This window comes from Arvicola amphibius, chromosome 6 (assembly GCF_903992535.2).
Source record: "Arvicola amphibius chromosome 6, mArvAmp1.2, whole genome shotgun sequence".
In the NCBI taxonomy this organism is placed as follows: domain Eukaryota; kingdom Metazoa; phylum Chordata; class Mammalia; order Rodentia; family Cricetidae; genus Arvicola; species Arvicola amphibius.
This window is the reverse complement of record NC_052052.2, coordinates 34,537,335-34,562,875: the sequence shown is the minus strand read 5'-3', so window position 1 is coordinate 34,562,875 and position 25,541 is coordinate 34,537,335. Positions and strand designations below refer to the sequence as shown.

General features: G+C 40.7%; 1 protein-coding gene across 3 annotated transcripts in view; it reads left to right on the top strand.

Annotated features, from left to right (window-relative positions):
• LOC119817743 (phosphatidylinositol 3-kinase regulatory subunit gamma) overlaps positions 1 to 25,005 on the top strand; it is a 75,061-nt gene extending 50,056 nt beyond the window's left edge. Inside the window, exons 7-11 of one of the 3 annotated variants that reach the window (XM_038335142.1) lie at positions 6,119 to 6,261; positions 6,885 to 7,061; positions 13,735 to 13,809; positions 14,174 to 14,344; positions 21,689 to 25,005. In XM_038335142.1, the coding sequence (XP_038191070.1) occupies positions 6,119 to 6,261; positions 6,885 to 7,061; positions 13,735 to 13,809; positions 14,174 to 14,344; positions 21,689 to 21,887 (765 nt within the window). In that variant the 3' untranslated portion in view covers positions 21,888 to 25,005. The remainder of the gene's footprint in view (positions 1 to 6,118; positions 6,262 to 6,884; positions 7,062 to 13,734; positions 13,810 to 14,173; positions 14,345 to 21,688) is intronic. The other 2 variants (XM_038335143.1, XM_038335144.1) reach the window with 2 other exon arrangements.
• Positions 25,006 to 25,541: the final 536 nt, after the last annotated feature.

Genomic DNA, 25,541 nt, shown 5'->3' with positions numbered 1-25,541 from the left:
AAGAACAGTAAATGCTGTTAACCACATGGCTATCTCTCCAGCCTGAGGTTTTCTGCTTTAAAGTCTTTATTCCTATTTATTTTATGGAGTTCGTAGTAATGACCCTTCTTTGAGTCTTTTTTTTTCTTTTTCTTTTCTTTCTCTCTTTCTTTTTTTAATGTTTTTGAAGACAGGGTTTCTTTTCCCACCTCTTTTTACTTACTTTCTTCTTTCCTTTTCTGTTTCTGTTTCTTTGAGACCCTGTCTCATTTAGCCCAGTGTAGTTGCAGGTCACACTGAATCCCTGTTCCTTCTGCCTCTCTACATTGAGTCTTGGTATTACACATGTGCCACCATTCCTTGTTTTGCTGCCTTTCTCTAATCTTTATTGTTTTCTTCCTTCTCCTTGTTTTGCATTTTTTAATTTTTTCCTGGTTCCTTAAGTCATCCTTAAGTTAGATTATTGATCTGAGATGCTTCCTCTTTTAAAATAACTTGTAATTTGTATGTGTGCGGAGCCTAGTGTCACTGTGCACTTCTGCAGGTCAGAGGACAACTTTGTGGAATCCTTTAGAACTTGCATGGTCGGATTGCCGGGCCTATTTACCCACTGTCAGTTTGCTCTCTGTTACTCGGATAAAGTGCATGCCCGAAAACAACTTGGGAAGGAAGAGATTGTTTCAGCTTACAGTTGTAGTCCATCCTGAAGGGAAGTCAGCAGGAGCTGAAGCAGAGACCTGCAGGATGCTGCTTTCTGACTTGCTCCCCATGGCTTGCTCAATTAGCTTTCTTTGACAACCCAGGACAACTGTTCAGGGGTGGTACTACTCACAGTGGGTGGGGTCTGCCCATATCAATTATTCATCCAGAAAATGACCCACAGACTTTCCTATAGTTCTACAGAGGGACATTTCTCTCCTGACTGAACCTTTGTCTCCCAACTGCCAGGTCTCAGTGGCTTCTTCCCATATAGGTGACTCAGAGGCTGAATATTACTTGTAAATGCTTGGCCAATAGCTCAGGCTTGTTACTCACTAACTCTTACATTTATATTAACCGATATTTTTATCTATACTCTGCCACATGGCTTGGTACCTTTTCTTAACATGGCATTCTCATTTTGCTTCTCTGTGCTTGCCAGCGACTCTCTGACTCTGCCCTTCCTCTTCCCAGCATTCTGTATCAGGCTGGCTCCCCCAGTTTCTTCCTGCCTAGCTATCTGCCAGTTTGCTTTTATTTAACAATGATCTTAATCCACAACACAGGTGAGTGTGATGCAAGCATTTTCTCAATGAGGTTTTCTTTTCTGAGATGGCCCTATCTTGTGTCAAGCTAACAAAAGGAACCAGCACACCTATTGACCCTTTTCACCCCCAGTCTCTCTCGCTACCCTTTTTAATCAGAGGTGTTTATATGTATGAAATTCTCTGAATACTGCTTTTGTCATATCCCATAAACTTTCTAATGGATTGCTTAGGTTTCATTTATCACAAGGCATTTTCTAATATCACCTGTCATTTATTATTTATTATTATCATTATTATTGTTGTTATTGTATGAGGTTAAGTCTTACTATGTAGTCCTGGCTAGCCTAGAACAAGGGTAGCCTGGAGCTTACAGAGATCTATCTACTGTTGCCCCACAAGCCTTCTGGGATTAAAGGATACACTGTCACACCTGGCTGGCCTTTGTCATTTATTTTTTGAGCCATTAGTTGTTTAACAGCATGTTATTTAGTTTCTGTATATTTGTTACTTTTTAGTTTTTCTTCTATGATTGATTTCACTGTGGATCATAGGAGATCCTCTGTATGATAAAAACCTGGGGCTAGAGAGATGGCTGAACATTTGAGAGCACTTGTTCTTGCAAAGGCTTTGGGTTTGGTTCCCAGCGCCCACATGTTGGCTCACAACCATTTGTAACTATTGTGTAAATCTGATGCTTTCCCCTGACATGAAGGCATCAGGTATGAATGTTGTGCACATACATACATACATGCAAAACAGTTATGCATATACAATTAAATAAATCTAAAAAATAAGGTAAAATTTACTAAAACTTGTTTTATGGCCTAATGTGATATATTTTGGAGAATATTATATTTTTACCTAAGAATTACCTATATTTTAGCCTGTGTGGAGTATTCTTTATTATGCCTAGTATGTATATAATTGGATTAATTTATGGTTAAAAAAATCTTTGTAATGTTATATAAACACTACTATTATGTATCTCTGCCCCTGCTTGTCTCCCACTTTTTTGAGTCAGTGTCTCACTCTATAGTCCTAGATAGCCTGGACTCACAGAGATCTGTGTACCTCTACTTCTGCAAGTGCAAGGCTAACATCAAACGTTTGTGCCAGCATGCCCTGTCCCTTTGTTATATACTGTCCAAGATTACATTTTTATATGTTTTATGCCCATTAATGATTATTTTTTACATTTTCTTTTCAAATCACATAAAAGAGACAATAGTTGGAGTATAGGTCATTGATAAAATGCTTATTTATCACATGTAGTTTCCTGGTTTTGTTCTCTAGCCCTGGGAGAAAAATTCCATAATTTACTTACTATAAAACCTTATAATATGAGTGGCTATTTTACCATCCATATAAGTTGATCACTATAATGGATTCAGTATGTAAAAGTCTTAATAACTTTTTCTCCCTTCTGCCATCACATACTAGCTCATCACAGTTAAGCCGTCGGGAGTGCCAAAGTGAAAGATATTGAGACTGGAAATTAAGGTCTAGACACCAGGCACATACATGGTAAAAATAAATAAGTGTCCTCAACCCTTTGGCCCCAACAGACTTTCCTCCCCTCTTCTGTGGGCTCCCTGGCTCTCCCTAATGTCTGGCTGTGGGTCTCTGCATCTGCTCCCACCAGTTGCTGGGCGACACCTCTGTGGTGACAACTGGGCAGGCACTGTATTAAGTGTACAGCAGAATATCATCAGGAATCATTTTATTGACTTATTATTTTTTCTGATAGCCATGTTTTGTTCTGTCCTGGTTCTCTGGGCTGTCTAGCCTCTGTTCCTGTCCATCCAGGCAGTGTCAGGTATGGGCTTCCTCTCGTGACAGGGCTTCAGATTGGACCAGTCACAGTTCTGCACCACCATTGCCCAGAAGCACATCTTGCAGGCAGGACAGATTGTAGGTCAGAGGTTCTATAGCTGGGCTGGTATCCCTGTCCCACTGCTTTCCACCCTTGTATGGCTATAGAGGATGGGCAGTTCAGGCTCCATATCCCCCATTCCTGGGAGTCATTGCTAGGATCACTCTCATAGGAGCCAGAGGGCTTGAGGAAACCAGGAAAGCATGGCCAACAGGATCCGCTAAGCAGGACTCATAGGGCCTCACAGAGACTGTTTGGATCTGAGCTAGGTCGTCTGCATATGTTATGGTTGTGTAGCTTCGTGTTCTTGTGGAGCTCCTAACAGTGGGAATGAGGGGTCTGTTTTTGCCTGCTCTTGGGACCCTTTTCCTCCTACTGGGTTGTTTTGTTCAGCCTTAATAGAAAAGTTTGTACCTAGTCTTATTATAACTTGTTATGCCATGTTTGGTTGATATGCCTGGGAGGTCTGCTCTTTTTTTGCGGGGGGGGGGGGGGAAATGGAGGAGGCCAGTCTGGGCTACATGAGAGACCATGTCACAAAACAAAACAATAAATAAAATTGTAACATATTACTAGGTTTATACCTATGATCACAAACTATAGTGTGGAGCTGCGGGCAGGCCTGCTTTTCGTCCCGCCCAGCTCCCAGCCACCTGGCTAGCTTAAGCCCCGAAATAACAACACACAAGCTGTATTCATTTAAACACTGTCTCCATTAGTTCCAGCCTCTTATTGTCTAATTCTCACATCTTGATTAACCCATTTCTAATCATCCGTAAGCACCACGAAGTGATGTCTTACCGGGAAAGACTCAGCATGTCTGACCTGGTGGCTGGCTTCATGGCGACTGTCCCAGAGAGGAGAGGCAGGGCAATTGCCCAAGGCATCTGCCTCACTCCCAGCATCCTGTTCTGTCTACTCCACCCACCTAAATCCTGCCCTATCAAAAAGCCAAGGCAGTTTCTTTATTAACCATTGAGAGTCCTCCATCAACAAACAATAGGAGACTAAGGCAGGAGGACTTCAGATTAGTGGCCAGCCTGGGCAACATAGTGAGATCTATCTAAAAACAAAACAAACAAAACCAAACAGCAACAACAAAATTAGTTAAAGGCAAGAGAGATGGCTGAGGAGGTAGAGGTACTTGCAACAATAGCCTGGAGACCTGCATTTGAATTCTGCCCCCATGAAAAAGTGGAAGGAAAGAATCAATTTTACCAAGTTGTCCTCTGACCTCTACATGCATGTCATGGCATGCAATATGCCTCCCTATAATATAATATTTTTTTAAATTATCTTCATTTGGTTGCTTCTACTGTGACATGAAGCCAAACCTAAGTAGAGTTTAGAAGTCAATGCGCTCTGAGTCGCTGGGACAGCTTCAGTTTCACAAAGCCTCTTAATTATCCATCAGGTAGTACTTGTGTAGTGTGTTCTTAGTGACCATTAATTGAAGTCAGTAAATATGAGGTAGTAGAAAACCTATCTTACCTGTAAGAGAATTAATAGAATCATAAATATTCAGGATAGCCATTTTCCTGGAATTTTGTGCACAGTCATTACTTCTCTGAGAAGTACACTGAACCAGAGCTAAGCCCTTTCTGAAGATTTTCAGGTTATTCTGATTCATTTGTTAACGTTTTGTATCCTGGGATGGTAAGATGACTCAGCAGGTAAAGGTTCTGTCCTCTAAGCATGATCACCTGAGTTCAATCCCCAGACCCTCATAGTGGAAGGAAAAAACAGTGACATGTGCACACCTTGCTGTGCACATGGGCATAGACACAAAAAAATAAATAGCTGGGTGGTGGCGGCACATGCCTCTAATCCCGGCACTTGGAAGGCAGAGACAGGTGGATCTCTGTGAGTTTGAGGCCAGCCTGGTCTGCAAAGCAAATTCCAGGACTGAACTGTTACACAGAGAAACCCTGTCTCAAAAAAAAAAAAAAACCCCAAACAAAAATAAATAAATATAATAAAACATAAAATTATTTTTAAACCCTTGCTATCCTCAGAGGTCATCAGAATGTATGAGAGACATTACTCTATCTGAGGCTTTGGAGTTAGTAAGTCTGTTTTGTAGAGCTTTTGGGTTTCATCTTTGTACATCTGATGTTAGCAGATACTCTCTGCTTTTTTTCTTCTAATCAGACTAGTGATGAATCTGGAAATTCTGCATGCAGTTAGTGATGAGAGTGATAATAAATAGGTTCCACAGCCTTCTGGGAATGAAACTGCATGTTGGTAGATGAACTCCTCACTTGTTCAGTCACTCTTCCAATTAACTCTTAGGGATTAGGACTGTAATAATTGGTGCGCAGTAAAACGACCCTTGAAGTCGTGGTCAAGGTCGGTCTCTTGACAACTCATAGCCACTTCTGTGGTTCTTAACCATATCTCAGGTAATGGTTCTTTTTAATTTATTTTATAATCTGAAATGTTTTACATGTCAGTAATAGAGAAGGGTTGAATAATAAAGGGCAGTTTTGCCCTGATATAGGATCTTAATTCTTTTTGATTGTTTGAGATAGGGTGTTATACAATCCAGACTGGCCTTGAATTTGCTGTGTAACCAGTCATGACCTTTAATTTCTGGTCCTTGGAATTCTACCTTCTAAGTGCTAGATTACATGTGCTACCATGCTGGGTAGTAGGAATCAAACCCAGTGCTTTGTATATGCTAGAAAAGCATCTTAACAATTGAGATTCATCTCCAGTTCCCCCACCACCTCTACCCATGCTAGAGACTGAATCCAGGCCCTTTTATTTGTTAGACCTTACTCTTCTACTGAGCCACATCTCTAGTCTGCATGACTGGTCTGATAAGGGATTATAATAAAAATTACATGATTTATTTTAAGATCAAGATTATAAAAATATAAAGTGTTTGTGTGTCTTTTGAAATGGAGTCTCATTTAACTAAAGCTGGCCTTAAGCTTGCTTTGTAGAGGAGACTGTCCTTGAACTCCTAATCCTCCTAGTTATAAAGTATGCATTGTTTTTTTTTTTCCTCATGTAGGAAATACAGATGAAGAGGACTGCAATTGAAGCATTTAATGAAACTATTAAAATATTCGAGGAACAGTGTCATACCCAAGAACAATACAGTAAAGACTATATTGAGCGATTTCGCAGAGAGGGGAATGAGAAAGAGATTGAACGGTGAGTGTGCTTAATATATCCAAGTGAGTAATGAAATAAAACTTTGTTTTTATTACTGGTTTCTGTCTTGTTTATACCCCTCAAGTTGCTCAGCCATGTTGTGTGGAACTGCTGGCTGTTGAGAGTAATGAATGTTACCAACTGGCATCTCTTCTTTTTATGTGTTTTCTCTTATCCCTGTAAATTCTTAATTCTTACCCATCCTGTAGGACTTAGGCTAGACATAGCCTTTTCCAGAAAAGTCTTCCCCAGTTCCTCATTCCATTTAGGGGTGTTGTGTAAGTGTTCATGTGGTATCTGTCCTGGTCCCAGTATAACATATTCCCATCCAATTGCAAACTCACTAAGGGATAGGCATGGTGGCTTTGCCCCCCAATATAGCCCAACGCCTGTGTCTGTCATAGTCATGCTCTTACGCTAGTAGCCGAGAATGGTGACACATACCTATAATTTCAGCTGAAGCAAGAGGTTTGCTTGAGCCCAGGAATTCAAGACCAGCCTATGTAGCTTGTGAGACCCTGTCTCAGACCAACAAACCCAACAAGATATTAGGACCCTGCTTATGCTTCTTGACCCTTCTGCTTTTGTTGTTATTTTAGCCTTAATATGTCCTACTTTTACAGAATTTTGATGAATTTTGATAAGTTGAAATCACGTCTTGGTGAGATTCATGATAGCAAAGCGCGTCTAGAGCAGGACTTGAAGAAACAAGCTTTGGACAACCGGGAAATAGATAAAAAAATGAATAGCATCAAACCTGACCTGATCCAGCTGCGTAAGATCCGGGATCAGCATCTTGTGTAAGTAACCTTGGCTGAATGCTGAGGGACACACTAGCATCAGGTTATCACTGGAACTAGAAGTGTCATCAGTAGGAGAGCTTGAGAAAGCAAGTGTGTAAGAATTTAGGAATGTGGCCCTTTAGTAAGTAGTAGGCTGTCCCAGAATGACACACATCAAGTTAGAATGTTGTACTCTACTTTATGCAAATACTTGGAAACTTTCAGACAGAATTAGCAAAATGTAATAGAGTACAAAGTACTTGTTGCGGCTGGAGAGATGGCTCAGTGGTCAAGAGTACATGCTGTTCTCCCAGAGGACCTGGATTTGGTTCCCAGCACTCACATGGTGGCTCTTAACTGTCTGTAACTCCAGTTCCAGGGGATTTGATGTCCTGTTCTGAACTCTGTGGGTATCTGGCACATACCTGATGCACAGACATAACATACATGCAGGCAAAACAGTTATAAAATAAATCTAAAAAAGTTAGAAGTGTATGTTGATATTTTCTTAAAACATAAAATCTAGAAACTAGTTTTACGGTAGAATCATAGAATTTTTCCTTTAGAGTAAATTCTACAGATAAGTAAATAGAACAGGTGGTTCCTTAGAGGACTTTTATTTTTTTAATTTGTTTATTTGTTATATAAACACTTTCCAGGACATAGTGCCAGATCTCATTACAGATGGTTGTGAGTCACCATGTGGTTGCTGGGAATTGAACTCAGGACCTCTGAGAGCAGTCAGTGCTCTTAACCTCTCCAGCCCCCTTAAAGGACTTTTTTGCTTAAGAAATGAAATTTGGTGTGTGGTGACACATGTCTGTGATCCCAGAACTCAGGAAGTAAAAGCAGTAGTTCAAGAACTAGGAGTTCAAGGCCAGCCTCAGTTACATAGCAAGTTTTTGGCCAGCCTGGGCTACATGAGGCCCTATTTTTAAAAAAGAAATGTGATGCTGGAAAGATGACTCAGTAGGGAAAGGCCACCAAGCCTGGCAATCTGGTTTCAGTCAGCCTGGGACCTGCATGATAGGGAAAGAACCAACTCCTGTCAGTTGTTCTCTGACCTCTACTTAGGGCTATGCCTCTCCCCAGTGTGAAAAATTGAAATTTTGTGTTTAAATAAGAAAAGTGTGTATATAGTAGGCACTTGAGATCCTTTGAGTAGTGAAAACCAATGCTTTTTAACATTTTTCTTTGTTTTTATTTTATGTGTATGAGTATTTTGCCTACGTGTATGTATGTATGTGTATGTATGTCTGTGAGCTGTGGTAGATTGAAAGAACATGACCCCCAAAGGGAGTGGCACTATTAGGAGGTATGACTTTGTTGGAGGAAGTTCACTGTGGGGCAGGCTTTGAGGTCTCTTTTTCTCAAGCTTCACTCAGTGTGACAGTCAGTTGACTTCCTGTTGCCTGTAAGATGTAGAACTCTCAGCTCCTGCACCATGTCTGCCTGCATACTGTCATTGTTCCTGCCATGATGATAATGGACTGAGCCTCTGAAAGTATAAGTGAGCCACCCCAATTAAATGTTGTCGTTATAAGAGTTGCCATGGTCATGGTGTCTCTACACAGCAATAGAAACCCTGACTAAGGCATGAACCATATTCCTGAAGAGGTATTCAATATTAGCTCCTTGAGGACTGGAGTCACAGATAGGTAACTTATGGTGCTGGGAATGAAACCTGGGTAGCTTATAGATGGAGTTTCACTCTTGTTCCCAAATAACCCCAATGAGACTTAATATTAATTATAAATGATCACTCAATAATTCAGGCTTGTTACTAGCTAACTCTTACATTTTAAAATTGGCCCGTATTTCTTATCTACACTCTGCCACATGCCTTGTTATCTTTTCTTAGTACAGCAAATTCATCTCCTTCTCTCTGCATCTCCTTGTAATTCTGAGACTCTCCCCTTCTTTGCTTGCTCTTTTTGTCTGTAAGTCCTTCCTAACCTCTACCTGTCCAGCTGTTGGCCAGTAAACTTCTTTTGTTTTGTTTCTTGAGACAGAGTTTCTGTGTTTATCCCTGGCTGTCCTGGAACTCGCTCTGTAGACCAAGCTGGCCTCAAACTCAGTGATCCACCCACCCACCTCTGCCTTCCAAATGCTGGGATTAAAGGCTTGCACCACCACTGCCCAACTCATCAACACATATTTAATAACATTTTTAATCACTATAATAGAAGTCATGTTCTCTTTATCTGTCTTACTTATTACCCTTTTATTCTGACCCTAAGCAGTTACTAAACTATTTTATCTGCTTTTATAGTCTTGCCTTTCAGGATATTTCATGCAAATGAAGACTAGAATGTGCCGTTTTTATGCCTGGCTTCCTACACTTGGCAGGGTGGTCTTAGGGTCTTTTACTCTGCAGCACATTTGTAAGTGCTGCATTCCTTTCATGTCAAGTAGTTTTCATTATTTGAACATACATATTTCATTTAACTCTGATCAGTTATCGGGTTGTTTTGTCTTCTTGCTGTTACTTATAATGTGGCTATGAACACTCACATACGTGTTTTTGTGAATAGATGTGTTCTCTTGCAGACCTTAGAGGATTGGAATTGTTGAGTTGTATGATAATTCTGTTTGCAACTCTCCTACCCTGTTTAAAAAGGGACTGCATTATTTTATATTCACACCAGAGGTGATAGTCAGGAATACTTAATGAATCACTTTTTAATATATTTCTAATATCTCTCAATGTTTATATGAGTGATTTTGTTAACATTTTATAATATTTTATCCATTTTATTTTTTATTGGGACAGGGTCTTAACTGTGTAGCTCTGGCTGACCTGGAACTCACTATGTAGACAAGACTGGCCTCAAACTCAGAGAAATCCATCTGGCTCTGCCTCCTGAGTGCTGGAATTAAAGGCATGTACTACTCTCAGCCTCATTTTATTCTTATTTGGAGAATATAAAATTCTGCCCACAAATATTGTTCTCTTTCTTGGAAGGCAGCTATATTTACCACTATCCACCATGTACCTCTTACTTGGGAAAGTATTTAATCTCATTTATTATTGAAACTTTTCCATCAGACAGATATACAAATGTGAACATGCGCGCGTGCGCGCACACACACACACACACACACACACACACAGAGTTATCCTGAGCAAGGCACAGTAGTGCATATCTTTAACCCCAGCAATTGGAAGGCAGACAGGTAGATCTCTGTAAGTTTGAGGTCAGTCTGGTGTACATAGAGAGTTCAGGACAGTCAGAGCTATATAGTGAGACCCTGTCTCAAAACAAGACAAAATAAAACACCACCAAAAAAATTCCCATCACTTAGGAAACTAGGGAGTACAAGGTCCTTTGTCCTTGCCTCTTGTTGGTATCATTAGCTACTTCTTTGCTTATTAGTCATTGATTTTTTAAAATTAATAACTAGCCGGGCGACGGTGGTGCACGCCTTTAATCCCAGCACTTGGGAGGCAGAGGCAGGTGGATCTCTGTGAGTTCGAGGCTAGCCTGGTCTCCAAGAGCTAGTTCCAGGACAGGCTCCAAAGCTACAGAGAAACCCTGTCTCAAAAAACAAAAAAATTAAAATTAATAACTAAAATATTTTAAGTTAGCTTATAAATAGATGGGTTCTTGCCATTTACTATTCCAGAAAACTCAAAAGTCTCTTTCATAGTAATGTTCTAGTAATATACTGTCAACAGACTTGGCATCTTTATTCTTTATTCTTGTCCTCCGTTTAGTGTGCCCTGGGTGCAGCACCCTTATTTGTTACCCCACATATTCTACAGGAAGCCTACTGTTTTTCCCTATGCCCCTCTTGAACTCTTTCCTATAGTAAGATGATGTTATTATGCTCTTTGAATTCTTGGGGGACCTGTCACCCAGCTCCCAAATGAATCACACGTGGAGTTTTATTTTTAGTTGTAGCCATCCGCCTTAGCTTGGCTTGTTTCCTGCCTGCTTTTCTTTTTTTCCTCCTCCTCCTTCTTTAGCTTTAGGTGTAGCTTTGGAGCCTGTCCCGGAACTTGCTCTATAGACCAGGCTGGCCTCAAACTCAAAAGAGATCTGTCTGCCTTTGCCTCCCAAGTACTGGAATTAAAGGCGTGAGTCACCACCTACTGCCTGCTTTTCTTAAACTATCCCATCTAATTTTGCTTTGGGCTTTTCCTTTTCACTTTTCCAAACCCCTTCTCCCAGTTTTTCTCCTTCTGTATATTTTCTCTGCCTAGCCTTTCTCCTGCCTAACTATTGGCCATTCGGATCTTTATTAGACATCAGGTGTTTTAGACAGGCAAAGACTCATAGCTTCACAGAATTAAAAATGCAACATAAACAAAAGTAACACCTTTAAAATAATATTACCAGCACTTTCTAGCTTCGTCCTCTCCTTCAGTCTGAGACATCTTATGTGAGAAGACAGGCAGCTTTGTTAGTGGAACATGAGCCAAAACCATTTCTTTTTTTTTTTTTTTTTTTTTTTTTTGTTTCCTGGATTTTCAGAGGTATCCAACTTTCTTCCTAAGAAGGAGCACCTCAACTTAAGGAGGTTGGGGGTTAAAGGTCAATGAGGGATTTGAGGAGATGGCTTAGTGGAGGAGTGCTTGTGTAGCCACGAGGACCCGAGTTTTAGTCTTCAGCACCCACATAAAAGGTAAATGTGGCCATACAAATCGATAAACACAGTCCTGGGAAGCAGAGACAGGTGGGACCCTGAGACTTCACTGAAATGGTAAGCTTCAGTTTTTGTGAGAGACCCTGACTGAAGGGAGTAGAGGAAGACATCTGTCGTCATCCTTTCTAGCTTCTGTGCTTGCTGTGCACCCCTTCACACATGTACCCCCCACACGCCCACACCCATCCAGATACATCCATTCACACAACACCTATACCCTCTCCCCACATCCACACTGACCTACACACACCACCACAACCAGAGAAACAGAAGGAAGGAAGGAAATGGAGGCTCAGGAGAAATTGTGGTGTGACTTACTAAGTTTAAGCCTCTTACCCAGTGTGCTTCTCTCTTAGTAAAGAAATCAGTTTCTTTAAGCAAAGAAAAGTTTGTGCTAAAGATGTTTAGATAAAGGTGTCTGAAGTGATGGTGTAATAGGATGGGATAGAATTGTTAAGAGAGAAAATGACTAAACACCTCATTTCATCTTTTTCCATTTTCACTAAGTGTCAAAAATGAAATTCAAGTTAAGTGAAGGCCAAGTCTTCCTGGCCTTTTAAAAAGTCTGCCTTTTAGCTGTGGTGCAGGTTGTATAATATATTTGGGGTCAGTGGCAGATATTAAAGTGATGCTAGATTGTGAAGATTTTCTTTAAAATATCCCACCAGTAAATATTTACTGCATATTGATTATCTCTGTGCTTGTATGGTCTAAGACATTGGCAGTAGAGGAATGGAGAGATGGCTCAGAGGTTAAGAACACTGGCTACTGCTCTTCCAGAGGTCTTGAGTTCAATTCCCAGCACCCACATGGTGATTCACAACCATCTATAATGAGATCTGGTGCCCTCTTTTGGCATGCAGGCATACATGCAGGCAGAATACTGTATACATGATAGATAGATAGATAGATAGATAGATAGATAGATAGATAGTTAAAAATTGGCAGTATTACCATAAGCAGAAGAGAAATTTCTTTAAAACACTAGATGGTTTTATGGGGGAGGCAAACATAAACATTATAAAATAATGAATTTTGCTGGGTCTCTGAAAATTAATAAAGTGGTAAAGAGTAGGTCTTAGTTGGGACATTTAGGAAGAGAGTCCTGAGATGATGTTTATGATGATATTGAATGATAAGGAAAGGAGAATTGGTTGTTGGTGAACAACTATACTTTAAAAAATACTTAGTTTTAATTTATGTGGATGAGTGCAGGTGAACAGTGTGGAGGCCAGAGGTACTAGATCCCCCTGGAACTGGATTATAGGTGGTTGTTAGCCACCATTTGGATTTTGAGAACTTAACTGGGGCTCTCTGTAAGAGCAATGTGTGCTCTATTTTTAAATAATTATTTATTTTATTTTATGTACATTGATGTTTTTGCCTGCAGGTATGTCTGTATGAGGGCATTGGATCTCTTGGAACAGGAGTTACAGACAGTTGTAAGCTGCATGTGGGTGTTGGGAATTGAAAGCAGGTCCTCTGGAAGAGCGGCCAGCACTCTTTAACTGCTGAGCCGTCTCTCCAGCCCCAGTGTGCTCTTAAACATTGAGTTGTCTGTCCAACCTCTATGGAAGTGTTCTGTTTTTTAAGATTTATTTATTTATTATGTATAATGTGGGAACTGAACTCAGGACCTCTGGAAGGACACCTGGAGCTCTAGGCCTCTGAGTCATCTCTCCAGCCCATGAAAGTGTTTTTTATACTCCACTTTGATACTCCTGCTTTAGACCACGGGCCTCTACTATGTTTGAAAGTGTGTGTGTGTGTGTGTGTGTGTGTGTGTGTATACTTAGAGAAAAGAGAACGAAAAGTGGATACATGCCTAATTTCAAGTGGTTTTTCTGTATTTCTTCCTTTTTTCAGGAAAAATTAATTGTGGTATTAATTGAAGGAAAAGTAATAGAGAGATTAATTTAGGGAAAACTCTGGCCACTTTTCTTGAGATGAGGAAAAATAAGAGATTCCTGGACTTTCAAAGCTTGGCTGATTTCACCAGTGTTCAGACAGTTCAATTCTGACCAGTGTCTTCTCTTGGCAGATGGCTCAATCACAAAGGAGTGAGGCAGAAGCGCCTGAACGCCTGGCTGGGAATCAAAAACGAGGATGCTGATGAGTAAGTTCCTCTGCCAGAGGGCTTTTTTCTCAGTGTAAGGCTCCTCCCATCAGGGTCAGTAGCAGAAAAGAGAACTCTGCACCTCTTTTGAGCTGAGCTGCCTGAAGAGTATGGCATCCACACCTGAGTGCAGGAACTCCCCACGCGAGACTTGGATGCACCACTGCCATTCTTTTGCTTGAAGTTATTGAATGAGTTCTGTAGTTTCTGCACCATAATAAGTAGTAATGTTATTTAAAACTAAACATTCACCTAATTGTAATTTTAATTTGTTATTTTATAAAGATTAAAAATAACATTTTATTAGCTTTTAGATATAAGAAAACTGATTACTAGAATAATATTTCAAATATTTAATTTTCAGAAGCTATTTTATCAATGAGGAAGATGAGAACCTGCCGCATTATGATGAGAAAACCTGGTTTGTGGAGGATATCAACCGAGTACAAGCAGAGGACTTGCTTTATGGGAAACCAGATGGTGCATTCTTAATTCGTGAAAGTAGCAAGAAAGGATGCTATGCTTGTTCTGTGGTGTAAGTTTTCTCTGGGGATGTGGCCTTTTCAAATCTGCATTAATTAACGAAAGTCGTCACAGTGCTGAGATGGATTGCAGTGGCGATGGGGCCTGTGGCTCACTTAGACCATCAGTGCTTATTTAAGTTTTTTAGGATGTGATAGATTTGAGTCTGGTCCTTGCTGCTTACTTGCTGTGTAACGTTAGGTACATAACTTACCTGTCCTTGTCTAGTCTCACCCAGTCAAGCAAAGGTGCTAATAATATTTGCTCTGAGGTAAATGCTACCTCCTGATGTTGTTGTGATAATGCTGTCACTGTAAGACAGGGTAGAAACAAAGAAAGATGACTAAGTGACTGCTCTCAGAGCACAAGGCTTAGATACGATGGATGTTTTCTCTCACACAAAAAATATAATTATAAATTAAATAACATAAAAGTAAAAGAGAGACAGCCAAGGCTACCCAGAAAAACCCTGTCTTGAAACAAACAACAAAAAAATAGAAGAGCATTATTTGGGAGAAAGAAGTGAGGAACAGAGGATAGCTGGGGAATATATGATCAAGATACAATGACATATATGTCTCAGAAATCCTACTGGGACCAGAAAGATGGCTTAGTAAGTAAAGGCACTTGTCAGCAAGCTTGATGACCTGAGTTCAAGACTCACATGGTGCAAGGAGAAAACCAACTCCTTCAAGTTGCTCACTGATTTCCATATGTATGCCGTACATACACAATATGTGTGCCCCACCATAAAGGAAGGTAATTTTAAATATGACTTTAAAAAGTCACATCGAAACCCACTATTTTGTGTGTTAATCTTAAAAAAAGGAGGGTCGTGTAGAGAGGGTAAATAAAGGGACTCACACAGTGATGAGAGTTCAAGTATAGCTGTCACACCTAGCTCCCAGGCTTCGTTTCATAAAATATCTATGATAAATAGAGTTGCCGTGAAATGGCTACGATTAGTAGGCCTTGCATGTGTGGAAATGTTGATTGTGGTTAAGGAAAGGGAGAGGGAGAAGTTTGTGGAAGAGGTGTTAGGACTGGACACTAAAGCATGGATGCTATCTGTGGAAGGAAATGAGGCAGAATAAAAAAAGGCCATCTTATTTATCGCTGTGTTACTGTCATCTAAGAGAAGGACTACTTAAGTTGTGCAAGTAGAAATGACAGGGAAGGGCAGTTCTCACCAGACTTCAAGTCTTATAAGAAAGAAAAGTTCAACGCAATGCCCATCCAAATCCCAGTAAAAGACCTCAAAAGTACGGTATTCAACTTCGTATGGAAAAGCAAAAAACCCTAGGATAGCCAAAACAATCCTGTACAATCAAAGAACTTCTGGAGGCATCACAGTCTCTGACTTCAAACTCTACTATAGAGCTACAGTACTGAAAACAGCCTGGTACTGGCATAAGAACAGACAGGAGGACCAATGGAACCGAATAGAAGACCTGGATATCAATCCATACATCTTCAAACACCTGACCTTTGGTAAAGAAGCAAAAAATATCAAACGGAAAAAAGAAAGCATATTTAACAAGTGGTGCTGGCATAACTGGATATCAACATGTAGAAGAATGAAAATAGACCCTTATCTATCACCATGCACAAAACTCAAGTCTATATGGATCAGAGGCCTCAACATGAAGCCAGCCACACTGAACATTACAGGAGAGAAAGTGGGAAGTACACTTGAACGCATTGGCACAGGGAACCACTTCCTAAATATAACCCCAGCAGCACAGACACTGAGAGAAACAATTAATAAATGGGACCTCCTGAAACTGAAAAGCTTCTGTAAAGCAAAGGACACGGTAAACAAGAAAAAATGACAGCCTACAGAATGGGAAAAGATCTTCACTAACCCCACATCAGACAGAGGGCTGAGCTCCAAAATATACAAAGAACTCAAGAAATTGGACACCAAAAGAACACATAATCCAATTAAAAAAATGGAGTACAGACCTAAACAGAGAACTCTCAACAGAGGAATCTAAAATGGCTGAAAGACACTTAAGGAAATTTTCAACATTAGAGAAATGCAAATCAAAACAACTCTGAGAATTCTTACACCTGTAAGAATGGCCAAGATCAAAAACACTGATGACAACTTATGCTGAAGAGGTTGTGGGGGAAAGGGAACACTTCTGCATTGCTGGTGGGAATGCAAGCTGGTACAACCCCTTTGGATGTCAGTGTGGTGATTTCTCAGACAATTAGGAAACAACCTTCCTCAAGACCCAGTAATAACACTTTTGGGTATATATCCAAAGGATGGTCAATCGTGCCATAAATACATGTTTTCAACTATGTTCATAGCAGCATTGTTTGTCATAGCCAGAACCTGGAGACAACCTAAATGCCCCTCGACTGAAGAATGGATAAGAAAAATGTGGTACATTTACACAATGGAGTACTACACAGCAGAAAAAAATGGCATCTTGAGTTTTGCAGGAAAATGGACGGAGCTAGAAAACATTATTTTGAGTGAGGTAACCCAGACACAGAAAGACAATTATCACATGTACTTACTCATAGGTGGTTTTTGAACATAAAGCAAAGAAAGCCAGCCTACAACCACAATCCCAGAGAACTTAGACAATAATGTGGATACTAAGAGAGACTTAACATAGATCTAATCTACATGGGAAGTAGAAAGTAGAAAAAGACAAGATCTCCTGAGTAAATTGGGAGCATGGCGACCTTGGGGGAGGATTGAAGGGGGGAGGGGAGAAGTAGGGAGAGGAGCAGAAAAAAATGTAGAACTCAATAAAAATCAATAAAAAGGAAAAAAAGAACAAGAAATGGAGGGTGGTAGTATGTCTCCTACAGCTGATAAACACTTTTAGCAAAGTGGCTGAATACAAAGTCCTCTCATAAAAATTAGTAGCTCGCCTATATGCGGATGACAAGTAGGCTGAGTTAGCTGGGGAACGACATCTTTCATAATAGCCTCCAATAATGTAAACTATCTTGGGGCAACTCTAACCAGGCAAGTGAAAGACTTGTGTGATAGAAATGTCATTCAAGTCACTTAAGAAATTGAAATCAGAAGATCTCCCATGCTTACAGTAGGATTCATACAGTCAAAATAGCCATCCTGCCAAAAGCAATCTACAGAATCAGTGCAAACCCCATCAAAATTCCAACACAATTCTTCATAGATCTTGAAAGGGCAATTTTCATGTTCATATGGAAACATAAAAAACCCAGGAGAGCTAAAACAATCCTGAACAATAAAAGAACTTCTGAAGGTACCACCACTCTCAATTTCAAAGTTGTATTACAGGTCCACAGTAATAAAAACAGCATGATATTGACACAAAACCCATTCATCAATGGACTATATAATTGAAGATCCACTCATAAATCCACACACATATGGACATCTAATTTTTGATAAAGAAGGTATAAATACATACTGGAATAAAGACAGCATCTTAAACAAATGATGCTTGTTTAGCTGGTATCTGCATGTAGAAGAATCCAGATAGATCCATACTTATCACCTTGCACAAAACTCAACTCCAAATGAATCAAAAACCTCAACATAAAACCAGATACACTGAACTTGGTAGAAGAGGAATTGGGGAATAGCCTTGAACTCATTGGCACAGGAAAAGACTTTCTGAACAGAACACTGTTAACACAGGCAATAAGATCAACAACTAATAAATGCGACTTCCTAAAACTTAAAACCTGCTGCATGGTGAAAGACATCATCATTCAGCTTTACTAACTACCCACCCAATAGAGAGCTAATATCCAAAATATATAAAGGACTCAAAAAACTAGATATCAAGAAAACAAATAACCAAATTTAAAAATGGAGTACAGATCTGAACAGAGAAGTCTTTTTTTTTTTTTGGTTTTTCGAGACAGGGTGAACAGAGAACTCTTAAAAGTGGAAAATCAAATGGCCGAGAAACATTTAAAGAAATGTTCAACATCCTTAATCATCAGGGATATGCAAGTCCAAACTACTACTAGAGGTTCCATTCTACACCTGTCAAATGTAATGGCTAAGGTCAATAACACAGTGACATCTAATGCTGGCAAAGAGGTGTAGTAAGGGAAACACTCATCCATTGCTGGCGGTATGGCCACTATGGAAATCATTGTGCCTTTTCCTCAGGAACATGGGAATTGATCTCAAGATCCAGCCTTGCCAGACAGTGATGGGGCACGCATTTAATGCCAGCACTCAGGAGGCAAAGGCAGATGGTTCTCTGAATTCCAGGTCAGCCTGGTTTACAAAGCGAGTTCCATGACAGCCAAGGCTACAAAGTGAAACTATTTCAAAAAATAAAAAAATAAAATAAAATCCAGTCTTACACCACTTTTGGGCATCTATCCAAAGGATGCTTCATCCTGAGACAGTTGCTCAACCATGTTCATTGCTGCTCTATTCTTTATAGCCTGAAATCAGAAACAGCTTAGAGGTTCTTTAACAGAAGAATGGATAAAGAAAATGTAGTACAGTTACACAATGGAATGTTACTCAGCCATTAAGAAAATGAACTAATCAAATTCAGAAGTAAATGGATGAAACTAGAAAAAAAAATCATCCAGAGTAAGCTAACCCAGACCTAGAAAGAGAAATATGATAACCAAGCTACAATCCATAGAACCACAGAGGTTAGGTACAAAGTAAGGGACTAGGGGGACAGATACATCTCATTAGGAAAGTAAAATAGAATAGTTATGGATGGGTGAGGGGGTGGCTGGAACAGAAAGGTCAAGTGAGGAGGGGAAGGAAGAGAGGGGCAAGGGAAGGAATAAGGAGAGAGACAGCTGAAATTAACGGCCATTAGAGGAGTAATAGAGAAACCTAATTCAGTAGAAGCTTCCTAAAATATGTGAGAAGGTGATCTAGCTTAAATTGCCAAATAATTGGGGAGACAGAGCCCAACTGGCCATCTCTTGTCAGCAAATGAAGCTTTGAGTCACAGGATTGGGTCACATCTAATTGAGTTGTTGGCCAAAGGGATCTGTCTTAGGGTTTCTATTGCTGTGAAGAGACACCATGATCATGGCAACTCTTATAAAGAAAACATTTAATGAAGGGTGGCAGCTTACAGTTTCAGAGGTTCAGTCCATTATGGTTATGAAGGGGAGCATGGAGGTGTTCAAGCAGATGCTGGAGCTGAGAATCCTGCATCTTAAGGCAGTAAGAAGTCAACTGACTGTCACACTGAGTGAAGCTTGGAGTACGTGAATGAGTAGATCTCTTTCTTTCCTTCTTCCTTCCTTCCTTCCTTCCTTCCTTCCTTCCTTCCTTCCTTCCTTCCTTCCTTCCTTCCTTCCTTTTTTGATTTTGTTTTTTTGATACAGGGTTTCTCTGTAGCTTTGGAGCCTGTCCTGGAACTAGCTCTTGTAGACCAGGATGGTCTCGAACTCACAAAGATCCACCTGCCTCTGCCCCCTGAGTGCTGGAATTAAAGGCATGTGCCACCTGGCATAGATCTGTTTCTTGTGCCTTCTCTTGGACTCTTTTTCTTCTGTTTGTTTTGTCCAATTCCAATGTGTTAGTTTTTGTTTTATCTTACTTTATTATTATCATCCCTTAGAAGCCTGTTTATTTTCTAATGAGAGACAGGTAGTGGATTCACATTGGAGGAGAGGTAGGAAGGAACTGGAAAGATTAGAGGGAGGCGAAACTATAATCAGGATATATTATGTGAAGAAAAAATATCTATTTTCAATAAAAAGAAAAAAACTTAAGGAAGGCAACCACAGGCACATAGAAAAAACATTATGCATTATGACTAAGAAGGATTTATTTCAAGAAAGCAAAAGAGGTTTAACATAGAAAAAGCAATGTGATAATACTAGAAAAGGAACCAAAAAAATCACATGATACATTCAATATATTCACAAAAAGTATTTGCAAAATTCAATTCTTTCATCTCTTAAAAAAACGGCAGGGGATGGATTAGGAATAGATGAGGATTTCTATTACTGGATAAAAGATACCATATTTAGTGAAAGAAATTTGAATGTCTTCCTCCAAGAGCTGTATGTCCATTCTGAAAAGCTTATGATTGAGACAGGAGTGGTGGCACATATGCTTTTAATCCCTCCCAGCATCCAGCAGCAGAGGCAAGTGGCTCTCTGTGAGTTTCATGTCAGCCTGGTCTATGTAGTGAGTATCAGGTCTGCCAAGTTACATGGTGAGACCCTGTTTTTTTTTTTTAAAGACATTGTGATTGGAAAGGAAGAGATAAAATGGGTTTGTAGAGGTTGCAGGTCCTCTCTCTGTACACACACACACACACACACACACACATATACATGCACATATATTCATTTATCTATGTATGCATTTTTGGATAGGGTCTCATGTACCCCAGACAGGCCCTACTTAAACCTGTTGTGTGTCTGAATATGACCCTGAACTTCTAATAATAAGGCCTCTTCTTCCTAGATGGCGGGTGCTGCCATGCCCAGTTTATACAAAAGTGCACTTCTGTGTACTAGTAATGAATAACCCATTACTCATTAATTGGTGACATGTCATTTAAAATTATAAAATGCTGAGGAATTAAACATTTTGTACAGTGACATCTGAGAAACATGACTGAATGAAGTTAGGAGTTTAGTCGGTGAAGACCTTTACATGTTAATAGCTAGAGCAGTGGTTCTCAACCTTCCTAATGCTGGGACCTTTTAATATAATTTTTCGTGTTGTGGTGACCCCCAGCCATAAAATTATTTTGTTGCTACTTCATAACTGTAATTTTGCTACTGATATGTAGTATAAATATCTGTATTTTCTAAGAGTCTCAGGTGGCCCCTGTGAAAAGGGTATTTCAGTCCCAGAGTTCATGGCGCACAGGTTGAGAACCACTCATCTAGAGGTAGTTTTCCTGCTCTGTTATACTCACTCAGCTCCTTGAAGCATAATAAATAGACTTGATTTTCTTTCCTCAAAAAATATTTTAAATATCAGTACTTCATAAAATTAATCTACAAAGTTAGCACAATCCTAACAAAATCCAACGTTTTAGCTGAATATTTGCAGAAAATAAGCAAGGCTTTTCTAAAATTTCTATGAAGTGCAGGAGACCCAAAATAACTAAAACAATCTCAAGAAAGGAAGTTGTAGCACTACCACCTCGACTTCCGGACTCATGACTGTGCTATATATAGCAGGCAACGCCGAGGAGGATGTAACACAGGATAGACATACATGTGGAATGACAGGAACCGAGGGCTGGGAAATTAGGTCCACATTTATGGTTAAATATCTGAAGTCAAGCCTTTAAGAGGCACAGTTATGTCTGATTGACTTATGCATGGGATCCTTCCTGTCTACCCTGACCTGCCTTAGCATTTTCCCATGGTGTCGTTGCAGTGCGGATGGGGAAGTGAAGCACTGTGTGATCTACAGCACTGCTCGAGGATACGGCTTTGCAGAACCCTACAACCTGTACAGCTCGCTGAAGGAGCTGGTGCTCCATTACCAGCAGACATCCCTGGTTCAGCACAATGACTCCCTCAACGTCAGGCTCGCCTACCCTGTCCACGCACAGATGCCCTCGCTCTGCAGATAAGCAGAGTGGCAAGAGACATGGCTCTCCAGCATTTCTTTCCTGTGGTTTTAACTAGACTACGACGAGGGCATTCTTTCTCCGTAGACTGCTTGTTTTGCACAAGTGACTCTGTGAATGTGAAGTGGAAAGGCCGAGCAGTAGCTGGCCAGGACTTGGGGTAAATGAGGCCCAGGGTCTCCGCATCCAGCTGTGCTGCACTCGTGTACTAAGCTGGAGCAGATGCTGGTTTCATGGAGTTTTGTTTTGCTGTCAGGCACCTTGAACAGAACAGTTAGACTTGTTGTGGGTGGGGGTGGGGGTTCTATTTGGAAGCCTCTGAAGAGTTCATGTCCTCTTGTCTTCAACTCTGAAAATGCAGCAGGTCATGGTTCTGTTGGGAGTTGTTTTGCTTTGATAGTCTCTCCCTACAATAAGAATCTAACTTTGATTCTGTGGTAAGATGGGGGGAGGGGAAGGCAACCAAAGGAATAGGTATGGGATTTCATTTACAGAATCTAAAAAAGGAGGCAAAAAAGACTTCTTCAGTTGATGTTATTTCAATTTTACCAACATAATTTAGGCTTCAGCATCTCACCATCTCCTTCCTCTAACTCACTATGTTCATGAATCAAAAAACATTGCTAGACCAAGGTCTAAGGGGAGAAGGTGACACTCAGTAGCTGAACGCACACTTCTGTACTGAAACCTGAACGTGAGGAGACGAGAAATGTGAGTTCTAACAGACACTAGAAATGGTCAGTCTGTTCCTTTCGCCCTGGCCTTGTTTCTGAGATGAAGATAAGAGTTGTCTTGTGGGGATAGTCAGCTTTGAGTCATGGTGAAGTTGGTGCTTGTGTGGTGTTTCTTTAGCCAAAAGAATGATGTTTGAAACCTTTGTAACTAGTTTTATGAGTAAAGGTGCAATCCAGTGCTTTAGATGGCTTGATATACCAAATAATGATAGAGAACAACATTGTTGTGTGCTTCCCCAGGTGTAAAAGCCTTGCCAAAACTATACAAGGATTAATTTGCCTTCATCTCCCTTTTTTTGGGTAGGGTTTAGGGAGCCATAGGTAGCTAAAGAAGGACTCAGTTTGTGGCCAGAGACCTCAGCAAATCTCATATACATGAGCCCTTGTGTCAGGGTGAAGGACCCATCACATCACACATTATTCCATAATGTGGTTGAAGCTTTTGCCAAGAGAGGGGATGTAGTGTGGAGTTCAGACTATCTGGGGAAAAAAAATTCTACAAGCTTTCCTATTTGTCTATTTTTGTGAGCCTGCCATTAAGGCAGTGTGCAAGCCTCTCCTCATGCTTCAGTGGCTGTGATTTTAGGCCAGAAATCTTCTGCTCCATGTGGTTTAGGCCTTCCAGCTGAGTGACGTTCATTAGGTAGAGGGCAGACATCTATTCCTGGCTCCACACTCATTTAACAAACAGAGTCCAGTGCTTCAGAGCCAGTCCTGGAGCCATAACGGCTCGGTGTGACTCAGCTGCTTGAGCTCAGAGACATGCAGGCAGGCATTCTAGTTGGACACGATTAGCAGCCCATACCTGGGTCTTGGCTCCTAAGACTTATGATAAGAGAAGATCAAATTTGGGGGCCAAACTAAAGATGAACATGACTTTCCCTAAGCATTTACCTCGGTGAGTGGAGTGAACTACAATAGAGAGCAATCGAGACTTTTGGGGAGCTGTTGTTGCAGTAAGCACAGGAAGAAAGGGACATCTCGTTGTTTTGGCTCTAGTATGGAGCGAGAGGAAACTGACCTCTCAGCCACTGGTAAAGGTCCTGCCTTTCTCAAAATTGCCAGCTTGAAATCTTGCTCAGTTATCAGGTAATGCCAAGCTATTTGCTGATTAGCATATCTATGTGACTTGTCCCTGACTGAACTTGAAGCAGTCACAGGCTCAAGATTAAGTGTAAGGAATTCCTCCTGTCACTAAAACTCTAGTATGTCCTGGGTGCTTCCCCCCAAGTAAGTCAAAATGGAATATCATACACAACTGTAGTGTTGAACAATGCCATGACTTTGTAGGGCAGACATGGAGGATATGCAGGAGACAGAAGGCAGCATCTTAGCATCTACACTTGGGCTGAACTGTGGAGAAAGGCTGTTTGGCAGTCCTATATTCCTTCCCTTTAAGTGCTCCAGGACCAGGGGTCATTTAATAAATAGGAAGGTACCTTTTTCTGAGAAGTTGCCACATGCTTTACTTGGTCCTGAGCTGTGAAAATGGACACAGTCTCCTAATAGTGGCCCTGGTATCTGGGGGAATCAGCATGCTGCTATTGCTTCATGGCTCAGAAGCTAGTCTAGTTTAATGATCTGTTCCCATATCTGGGCCCTGGGACTCTATAGCTCTATTGGCATCTTAACTGCAGTCTCACTGACTGAAGCAGAGGGTAAAAGAGACAGATATTAACCAGAGGGGCAGATCAGCCAGCCCCCAACATGAAAACAGCTTTTGGTTGGCTAGATACACTTGTCTTTTTTTTTTTTTTTTTTATAACGAAACAATGCTGTTTACACCTGGCATCATTCAAGCATAAGGTAGGTCCAGCCACAGAAGAAGACATCTGCAGCCACTCTTCCACATTTACTTCAGACTCCTCGAGCCTCTGTGGCTTCCATGTGTCTCATCTTGCTGCAAGGTACCGGCTCCATGCATTCTCCTGAGCTAGAAAAAAAATTCTGAGCAATTTCTGGTTTCTAGGATCATCTCTGTTGCCAGGTAAGACCCAAGAGTAGATCTCTGTGAGGTTTCCATGGCATCGTAAACCAGAGGGTCTGTGCTTGGTCCTTTGCTGCCAGCTGCTCAGTTTTGACGTAGCTCTAGCCATTTGTGACAACCAGCTTTGGTTCTTTACAAATTCTCGCATGTAACTTTGGTACTGTTGTTTCTTGTGAAAATCTATTCTGTTGTCTTTGGTGTAATAAAAAAAATTCATGTAGTTTATGTAAAAATACCTGACTCAGAAGGAAGCCAATTGTGTCTTGTGTTGGGACAATTTATAATGTAGTTCCTAGACCACTTTTACAAACTGTTCTTGTCATCAGACATTACTGTGCAGTTGCAGTGGTGGGGACGGGTGGGGGGAAGGCAAGGCAAAAACATTGTTGGGGCTTTTCTTTTTTTGTACCTTCTTCAAGACAGGAATGGTCTGGCCGACTTTCTCCAAATGCCAATAAAAATATCGCAGTGAAGCACCTCTCTGTCTTCTTGGCATGGAGGGTGGTGGGCTTGGTAGGGAGGACAGTTTGTGGTCCTGCAGTCTCAGAGGTAAACTGGGACCATTGAGAGGTTCTCCCTTCTGTGTGATGAAGCCAACACTTAACCAGTCCTGTCTACCCCAAGCAGGATAAGACATTGAAAAAATTAATATCTATTCCTACTAATAAGTGCATTTAATTGGTTCTCATGCCCAGAAATAGACTTACTAATAAGCTTAGCCTCTTGTCCTCTGCACGGCACTTTATCCACATGGCTTGGTCGGTCAGGGAATATCTGCTTACTTACCTGTTTGGTTCATTTATTCCTGCTGTGTTCTAAGTACAAGGCATGAACTGTGCATGTTTAATACCAAGATAGTCAAAATTATATCCTTCCCACCCCTCTTTGGAAAGTTCCACCAGGACATAATATCTCATAGGCATTTTGGACTTCAGA